The sequence below is a fragment of the Syzygium oleosum genome, unplaced genomic scaffold (genome assembly GCF_021117445.2).
Source record: "Syzygium oleosum isolate NSW1041296 unplaced genomic scaffold, Sole_v2.1 Sole_v2.62, whole genome shotgun sequence".
Lineage (NCBI taxonomy): Eukaryota > Viridiplantae > Streptophyta > Magnoliopsida > Myrtales > Myrtaceae > Syzygium > Syzygium oleosum.
The window spans coordinates 217797-228160 of NW_026607546.1; the positions used below are offsets into that span (position 1 = coordinate 217797).

General features: G+C 40.3%; 1 protein-coding gene across 1 annotated transcript; it reads left to right on the top strand.

Annotated features, from left to right (window-relative positions):
• Positions 1–1388: 1388 nt before the first annotated feature.
• LOC130137137 (aspartyl protease family protein At5g10770-like) lies at positions 1389–3142 on the top strand. The gene is made up of 3 exons (XM_056307900.1): positions 1389–1569; positions 1754–2161; positions 2319–3142. The coding sequence occupies exons 1-3, from the start codon at positions 1389–1391 to the stop codon at positions 3140–3142; spliced, it is 1413 nt and encodes a 470-aa protein (XP_056163875.1).
• Positions 3143–10364: the final 7222 nt, after the last annotated feature.

Here is a 10364-nt window from a genome sequence, read left to right on the forward strand (position 1 = left end):
GGATCTGGGGAGAGCATTGAATGATGCATAAGTCGCGGATCATCCCTAAATGGTTACTGCACAAAGTACTTCTTTTAAGAAAATTACCACATGCGAATTCGCATGTCGCAATAGACTTTTCCTTGATGTGAACTTCAAGTCGTATAAGCGGGTGATCCTTCTCTTTAGATTAACTCACAGCTGGTGTAGTTCAAATTGCAAAGTGGATGGACTTGGCATTCATTTGAAGCATTCAAAAGCCCAAGTCATTAATTCAACCAAGCTACGTAGCCACCCATCATGTAGAAAGGAACTTTTAAGATTTCACGACTTGGCATGTAAAAATGCGATACGGGATTTTTTTTTCGGTTCAATCGATTGAACCACATACGGTTTGCCACTCCGATATGGCATCCAATACTAGTTTTAGAACATTAGCCAGAAGGAATTATCCTACTTGGCCCCACCCGGTTTCGAGCTTTTGAGCTCCACGGGCTGGTCCCGACAAGAACATAAGTTCTGTGAATAAGAAAACTTATGACACTACAAAAGTTTGGCATGGAGTTCGATCTGGGGAGAGAATGGGGTGATACATAAGTCGCTCATCATCCCTAAATGGTTACTGCACAAAGTACTTTTAAGAAAATTACCACATGCGAATTCGCATGTCGCAATAGACTTTTTCCTTAACATGAGCTTCAGACCATTTCGACTTGATACTTTTCTTACACCTCCCTCATATTTTACTTGACATGAGCTTCAGACTGTTTCCACCGGCACCTAACATCAGCGACATGTCAACCATGTTCTAAATGTGTGCATAGATAATTATATTCCCCCTAGTCGAATTTGTCAAGCATGTTTAAACAATTATGACTTTCCACATCTTCAAATATGCGAAACTTGCCACTAATTTAAATTGAAGCAGACGCAGAATGGAAGCGCATCATAAAGCACGGTCGAGATAGGTTTAGAATAATAGAAATGGGAGAAAAATAGGATCACAAGAATGGGCAAACTAATGCATGATGGAAGTAGGTAGCAAAACACGATTGATAATCGTAGCAAGAAAGGAAAGGAAATCCAAGAAAAGACATAGGTAAGGAGAAGAAACGCCAAAGCTTGGCAACAACTCAATAATCTCTTGTGCTCGATAATTGTCGATTATCAAGTCAAGGGGAGGAAGGCGACTAATTCCTAATGGTGGGTCGGTCCTTCAGTAAGTCGTTAGAACTACATATAACATAAACCAAATAGACCGAAAATATTGATTAATATTAAAAGGATGACGTGTGTGGCTTTCTATTCTAATGCACGATTGCCGGTCGAAAAATCTTATATAAGAGGCTGAACGAGAGAACATTCTTGGCAGAAACTTGTACATTTTACTTCCTATTGGTATCTGATCAATGGAGGGCTCATTTTTCTGTGTGTTTAAGAGGGTTCTCCTCTTCCTCTCTCTCCACGTCCTCATGACTTGCTTCATGCACCAAGGTTATACTTATGGAGTAGAAGGGAAGATCGCAAGCCACACTGTGTCAGTTAGCTCTCTATTGCCTTCTCCTTCTTGCTCACCTTCCACTACCAAAGGTGGGTCTCTCTCTCTCTCTCTCTCTCTCTCTCTCTCTCTACCATGAAGAATTGCCATGGGTAATAAATCTTTTAACAAGTATTTGTTGAATGGAAAAATAGAACCGTCTTTTCGTTATTTGACCAATGCATTATTAACTTACTATTTCACATAGTCGCTTACTCTCACATGATATGCTTTTAGCTAGCAACCGAAAGTCGACCTTGGAAGTAGTTCACAAGCATGGCCCATGCTCCCCCCTTGTTCAGGACCACAATCCTCTAAATCTCAGTGAAATCCTGCTCCGAGATGAATCAAGGGTCAAGTGGATTCAGTCCCAATCCTCCAACAGCAGCAATGGCCTGAAAGCTTCGGCAGCAGCCAGTCTTCCAGCAAAGTCCGACATCACCGCCGGCGAATACGTAGTGACAATCGGCTTCGGCACGCCCAAAAAGGACCTAACTCTCCTTTTCGACACCGGCAGCCCCATCACATGGACCCAGTGCAAACCGTGCGTGGGATCTTGCTACACTCAACCCGACCCGATCTTTAACCCGTCTCAATCATCGTCCTATGCTAATATCTCATGCACCTCAACATTGTGCTCCCTCGGTAATAATCAATCACATTTGAGATACTCAGTATTTATGACTTCTTAGTAGAATGTTCTTCAAGCATAGATGTGGAATCTCAGTTTCTAAAAGTTAAAAACCATCACAAGAATAACTAGAACTAATTAAAGCAATGTATTGTGCTCTTGGATCTTTAGTTGGTTCGGGATGCTCTGGATCAACATGTATATATTCCATCGTTTATGCCGACAACTCGTCTTCGGTTGGCTTCTTCGCAACCGAGAAGTTGACAATATCACCCATGGAGGTGATCGACAATTTCGAATTTGGCTGCGGCGAGAACAACCAAGGCCTCTTTGGCAGAGCAGCAGGGTTGATTGGACTCTCGGACAGCAACATCTCCTTCGTGGAACAAACTGCGGCCAAATATGGCAAGTATTTCTCCTACTGCTTGCCTTCTTCAGCTAGCTCCATCGGACACTTGAATTTCGGCAAGGAAAGTGGAGTGCCGAGTTCGGCTAGGTTCACGCCGTTATCAAAGGTCCAACAAGACTCGGAATTCTACGGAATAAGTATTGTAGGAATCAGTGTAGAAGGGATTCCTCTATCGCTTCCATCGACGGTTTTTTCAAGTGCAGGTGCCATCATCGACTCGGGAACTACCATTACCCAATTGCCTCCAACAGTTTATAGTGCCTTGAGAACCGCATTCAGGAAAGCAATGGTGAATTACACGACAGCCCCGGCGGTTTCCACATTTGATACTTGCTATGACTTCAGCAAAGAACGCACAGTCGCGGTCCCATCAATAACCTTCTCTTTTGCCGGGGGAGTCGACATTGATTTGGACCGTAGCGGGATATTATACATGGCGACGGCCTCGCAAGTGTGCCTAGCGTTTACGGCGAATGGTGCTGATAGTGATCTGATCATTTATGGTAATGTGCAGCAGAAAACGTTTGAAGTTGTGTACGATGTTGCTGGAAGAAAACTAGGCTTTGGTCCAAATGGCTGCTCCTAAGATGGATGGATTAAAGCGAAAGTTATTTATAGATATACCTGATGACAGTTAGGAGTATACAAATTGAATATGTCATCATCAACTTTCACCATTCTTGATTATACGTTTTGATTTGTAACTATTACATGTCGAGAATAAAGGAAGTGCTATTCCTAGGCCCTTCTTCGGTGTTGTTTAGCATCGATCTTTGTGAGTTACATATTATGAACTTCACCAATATTGATTAAATGTGAAAATCGATCTTCTTTTTCAAATTAACTCTTACAGCACAATAGCAAGAATTGGAAAATTCCAATGTAATCCTTCCAGTCAATTTGTATCGAAAACCGCTGACGTGGCGTTGTGCCACGTAGGGTGTGAAGACTCACGAACATGAAGAGAAGGAAACAATGAGGAAAGAAACAGAGAGAAAAGAAACAGAGTTTTTGGAATTACATTTCTCTGAATACAAAGAAAATTTCATCATTCAGAGTCAACAACACATTTTCTTTGTTCTCTTATTTATATTGTACAGAACTACCAAAGGTAGTTTTACGGCTCATCTAATGAAGCTAACAAACTAACAGACTAACAGAAGAAGAGAAGTAAAGTCGGTTGTTCATTTAGTTAAATGCACAAAACAGAGTAACGGTTCTGTAGTGGAAGAGTTGGACACGTGAAGCTGGAAGTTTTCTTGTTGACTTCATCTCTTGCCTTTCTGGTTGAATCAGCAATATCTTCATTTCTTTCCTTTGTTGAAACAGAGTGAAAGTTGTTCTTAACATAGGACGGCTGGTGTGACTCGATCACCACGTCAACGATTTCCAATAAAGATTGATTTAAATGACTACATTAGAATTCGACATAAAAGTTTAGTACAAAATTGACATCCGTATAATAAGTTGAGAACACATCACATAATTATTTCAGTCTTTCCTTAGATCAAAACCATAGATTTTGTGTTCCGCACATGTAAGTCCAACGAGATCAACGACTGTGACTTATTTGGTTCACGGGACCCGAGTTCAGACAAATATTTCTGCATGTCACTTCAAAATCTCTAATTTCCTATATTGATCACAAGCAAATGAGGAAATAAGTAACTTAGAGATGCGTTTGCAGATGAGTGTCCTAACTTCAGGATCACATAATAGTCGAAAAAATTAGCTGTTTGGAGTGTGCAAAGTGCAGGTGAAACGGATAGCTAATTACTTGTTGCCAATTGCCAAGGAGAACTCTCATTTTACAATGAAAATTCAAATTAAGGATAGAGACATGCAAAAAAAAAAAGAAAGAAATTACACGAAATATCGCAAGAAATTAGATCCAAAGTAGTATAGCAATTAAGTTAGACCTTTACTACTGACCTTAGTCACTCCAATAAAGATTGACAAATTTTTTTACTCAAAGGAATTGTAAGGAGTCAAAAAAATCGGGAGAGGGACACTAGAAGTGCCAAAAGTTTTCTCGAGATCACTTAAGTGCCAAATTTTTTAAAACACTCATTTCAGTGCGAACTCCTATCTGTTTAGCCGGAAATCCTACGTGACCTCCTTTTATTGGTCTCTTAAGACCACGTGACTCGCCGACGTCGCTTGCCGACGTGCCCAGTCAGCATTAATGACTGAAAACGACGTCGGTTAACATGTTTGTCCCAAATTATAAACCCTAATTTGGACAAATCAAGTTTTTTGAAACCCTAATTTTTCAAACCCCTCTTCAACTATCCCTTCGATGAGCGTCTCTCACCTCGATCTGCCATGTTCTGGCAAGCCATGAAGAAGCTGCTCCACTAGCCCATCCTAACCTCTGCCGCCGCGAGGTCCAATTAATCCGGAATCTTAGACAAATTTATTCAAATCTGGTTTCGGCATTTCATCGATCACATGATGAGCGTTTCGGGTGAAGGTCTTATATGCAAAACCAGAGCATTTCATCGAACACAGCAATAGAAATCTAGACCAAAGTGTCAATAACTACTTCAACGCTATTAAGTTCGAGTACTCTCGGTCGAAATACAGAGTGAAACATGGGAGATTTGAGGCCGTAAGGTAATGGAGAAAAATGGGTCAGCAGGATCCGGCAACTGAAACTCAACTTTGTGATTGAAAGTGACAGAGGGGTTGTCAAAGGTTGTGGTGCAACTCTGGTTGGTGATGGGTGAGCGCCGGTGAAGCTATGGCCGAGTACTTCCTACACTTGAACAACGACAAGGGTGCAAAAGGGAGAAGAGAAGAAATATATGGAAAAAAAAGAAGAAGAAAAAATGACGTGGAGGGAGAGGAGGAAGAAATGTAAACATGGAAATGCTACATGGACTGGATTTTTAAATAATATGCCAAGTCATATAAAATTTGTAATTATAAAAGTCACGTATTATTTTTTTTTGGAAATTCTCGCCGTTGGCACTTAAGTGATTTTTTTTTCTCCGATTTGGCACTTAAGTGATTCAACGAAAAACTTTTGGAACTAAAATGAGCGTGGTACATAACTTTTGGCACTTGTAGTGTCCTTCTCCCCAAAAAATCCCACATCTCTATCATTTTTTATACTCAAAGAGATCCATTATTTTATGTTCTCTACCAGATAGACTGATCAAAGGAACTCGTGAAAGAAAAGAGCACAAGTAGCATTTAGTTGCATTAAAGTATCCTATATCGCTTGTCTACGGGATGTATATACTCTTTATATGCATGTTGTCTCACTTTATTTATTAGTTTAAGTTTTTAATTGAAAATTCTAATATGGTAGCAAAGCCAGGTTTCATCAAGTTTCACGTTCCTATCGGAATCACAATGACATCACGGTACAAGTTTGAATCAAAAGAGGGGAAAAAGGGAAAAAAGAAAAAACAGCAAACATAGGATAAAGAAAACCGGCTAACAAGATCAATTCATCTTCGGAATCCTCTGCGCATGTAGGTGTAGCGCCTCCCTGAAATCGGACCGGCGGCCGAAAGTGAAATTTGCTACCAAGGGAGAAATTTCCGGAAATCCAAATATCTAGTTTGGAAATAAAAACAAAGCGATGGACTCGCCAACAATCAAATTTTTTAAAAGGCCTAGGATGATTGTGGACCAAGGTAAGCATGTGAAGGAACCGATCAATTTGCGAGATAACGAAAGAATTTTCGTCCGGGGTTTGGTTACATATGAGGAAGGTTTAGCACCCCAAGAAACCCTCTCGGAACCGCATTTTCCCATCGCGTTGTTGAAGCAATTATCAATATAATTTCTTATTATTAAGAACGTAATTTTGATTTTTTTAGAAGCATAGTCAGGTGAAAAATGTCGAATCCCTTATGGGCCGGCATCAATCCCGTGCCTTGTGTGCTTATGTGTTCTTGAAAATACGCACCGTGGTATGCATGAGTCATAATTTGGTGCATTTTGAGTAATCGACGTATATTTGATGATACATTAATAATTTTGCAAATGACACAGCCATGTTATTATTTGACCTACTTAGACGGGAATCACTTTCGACCGTACATATAATAATGTGTTTCTGAAAGCTGAATATAGTTTTTAGGATAATAATTATATTTGTGAAAACATTTTCAAGAAAAGATGACTTATACAGAACTAGGTAGAGTTTTTGCTCCGTTAGTAGCAAACGATTAAATTTTTATGCTAATTTGTTACCTTTCTCAAAAAAGGTCATGAGATTCAACCCCATGACCTCCAAAACAAGGGCCTAATTCTAAAAAAAAAACACCAACTTTAGGTCGAGGGATAATTCTGGCCCGAATTTTTTTTTGTTCCATAAAAAAGCACCAACTTTAGGTCGAGGGATAATTCTAATCCGAACTTTTTTTTGTCCCGTAAAAAAGCACAAACTTTAGGTTGAGTGATAATTCCGACCCCAATTTTATTTTGTCTCATTAAAAATCACCAACTTTCATCATGATCTCAAATCTGGCCCCTTGTTGACTTTCACCATTGTTTGAGAAAGAAGGTTATGGTGATGAGCTTGGTGAATCTCGTCCATGACGTCTGTCGACAGGCAGAGTTCAGTTTCAGATTATGTTTGGCCAGAGAGATTCAATCTGGAGATATTTTTGACTTGTCAGTGAAGTGAAGGAGATGAACAGTTTTACCGTTATTCTTCAAATTGCGGCTTAGAGAATAAGATAATAAATATTGCTTTAAATCCAGTTAGCAAGCCACATGGATTTATTACTAATGCGGAATAGTCAAGTTAGATAATCAATGGTTATAAGTCAGTGGGAGCCATATTTGAGATTTAAGTCAAAGTTAGTGCTTTTTTATGAGGCAAAAAAAAGTTTGGGCCAGAATTGTCTCTCGACCTAAAGTTGGTACTTTTTTACGGGACAAAAAAAGTTCGGGCCTAAATTGTCCCTTGACTTGAAGTTGGTGCTTTTTTATGGGACAAAAAAAAGTTCGGGCCAGAATTGTCCCTGGACCTAAAATTGGTGTTTTTTTTTTAATTAACCCCCAAAACAAGTGGAGGCAACTCTACCATTCCCCTCACCGGTGTTTTTTTTTCGTTTCAACCAATTGAACTGCTTGCCCATTCCCGTCACCGGTATCGCCTCCAGTACGATTTTCAAAACAATAGATATAAGGAATCCACAACGGAAAGTGGTGACACTACAAAGTTTTGGCACAAAGTGAGGTCTATGGAGAGAATTGAGCGATACATAAGTAACCAATCTTCCCTAAATGGTCAGTGCATAAAGAACTCCTTTCAAAAGATTACCCCTAGGCGAGGCTCCCAGACGCCAGATCTGGCTCACCAGTAGTCGGATATGACCTCACCATCGCACACTTGTGAGGGTAAAACTGAAATTTTGATGGTTTAGTGATGACAAAGTTGGAAGAAAAAAAATTTATTAGTATTCCGAAAATGCTCAAAGCCAAAACTGAGTAGGACTTAGGGTAAGGGACTTTGAAAATGCTAACTTTGACTCAAAGGCTTTGTGAAATTCTATTGCCAAACGCCTCAACTTTAACTCAAAGGCTTTTTCGACCGAAAAAAAAAAAATCAAAGGCTTTTAGAGGTCCAATGCCCATTTGAAATGTTGCGCCACAAAATGGGAGTTTGATAGAATATAAAATAAGGAAACGTAGCCTAAAGATGGCATAATACCCTAAAAAACCTCCAATTTTAGCTTTTATCCCAATTCTACTTTTCATTTCATAAAAAACCTCCAAATTTAGGTCATGTCCCAATTCTACCCTAAACTTTTTTTGTCCCATAAAAAACCTCCTACTTTAGGTCCAGTCTTAATTATATCCTAAAAATTTTTTGTCTCATAAAAAATCCTCAACTTTAGGTTTAGTACCAATTATACCTTAAATTTTTTTTGTCTCATAGAAAAATCCCAACTTTAGGTTCAGTTTCAATTACACTCTAATTTTTTTGTCTCATAAAATATCACCAACTTTTACTTGAGTCCCAAATTTGCTCTCCATTAACCCTCCGTCAAAATCGCCCTTAGTGATTTTGCGCTCGTTGATCTCTCAAACTTAGGAATGTTCCATCTCTCACGGTTGGAGAGCTTGTGCTCAGGACGCTCGGACAACTTGTGTATAGGAGTTTTCCATCTCTCAGTTGTCAATTATAAATTTTGGATGGAGGGCTAATGTGGCATACTTGTGACTCGAGTAAAAGTTTGTGGTTTTTTGTGAGATAGTAAAAATTTTAACATAAAATTGGGACTGGACAGTAAAATTAGGACAAGATCTAAAGTTGAGGATATTTCATAGGACAAAAAAATTTTAGAGTAGAATTGAGATATGATCTAAAGTTAAGGGTTTTTTATGGAACAAAAAAAAAGTTAATGGTAGAATTGGCACTGAACCTGAAATTAGAGGTTTTTTATAAGATAAAAGATAAAATTGAGACAAAAGTTAAAATTTGAGGTTTTTTAGGATATTAGGCCGCCTGAAGATAGTTATTGCAAATGGGATTCCAAACTTCCCCAATCCAAAACCCGGTCAAAACCAATTTAGTTTGAGATAGGTAGGAAACCCGATTAAAATTCGTTTTTGAAAATTATATGACAAAATAAAACACGATCCTGCTTAACACTACAATCTACTTGCCAATTTCACATCATTGCCTCTTGTAATCTTTTTTAGAAAATGAAGAAACTAAGGAAAAGTAATTAGATTTTATTGATGAACTATCGCTTTCATCTCAAATGAAAATTAAAAATTGAAATCTACTAGACAATATTGAACTTATTCAAACGTTGAACCAATCTTGATGCATGGGAGAGGTGGCAAAATGGGCCTAAAACCCATATATTAACCCATATTTAATAGAGTTGGTCATAAATAGGTTGCTTTAGTTTTAAAAATAAGATTAAGTGGCTCATAAATGGGTTACTTAACAACTTAATGGGTCGTAAATGGATTTTAAATGGGTTATAAATAGATGGGAAAATTTCATTTTGGTACCCAAAACGGGGGCATTTTCTCAATTTGGTACCCAAAGTGGACATAGTCTCAAATTAGTACCTAAAGTGCCCATTCAGTCTCAATTTGGTACCTGAGTTCGCCGGCCGGTCAAATGCTCACAGGCCGGCGAGAAATTTACTGTTCCGGCTACTGGAACAGTATTTTTTTTTACTTTTTAATTTTTTTCTTTCTTTTTTCCTTTTTCTGTTTTTTTCTTTTCCTTTTCCTTTTCCTTTTCGTTTTTTTTTGCCTCTCTTCCCTCCGCCGGCCATAGTCGTGGCCGGCGGAGGTCGCCGGTGTCGGGCGAGGGCGGCCCTCGCCCACCCAGGCGAGGGCCAACCCTTGCCAGATCCGACGAGGGCAAGGGTTGCCCTCGCCGGATCTTGCGAGGGTCGCCCTCGCCTGTGTTGGGCTAGGGCGGTCCTCGCCTGGGCTAGCGAGGGTCGCTCTCGCCTGCGTTGGGTGAGGGCTGCCTTCTCCTGGGCGGCCGAGGACCGACCCTCGCCAGATCCGGCGAGGGCGAGGGTTGCCCTCGCTAGATCCGGCGAGGGCGAGGGTTGCCCTCGCCGGATCTGGTGAGGGTTGCCCTCGCCGACGTCGGGCGAGGGCAGCCCTCGCCTGGGCTGGCGAGGGTCGCCCTCGCCTGCATCGAGCGAGGGCGAGGGAGAAGTCGATGAAGATGGTGCTGGACTCGCTGGCCTTCATCGCATCGATCTCCGCCGAGTAGTAAGGAGGTCCCCTCGAGTTCGAATCCAACGTAAAGCTGCGCAATGTTGTTCCCTCATCGTGAGTTGACAGACGCAAGCAGAGGCCGT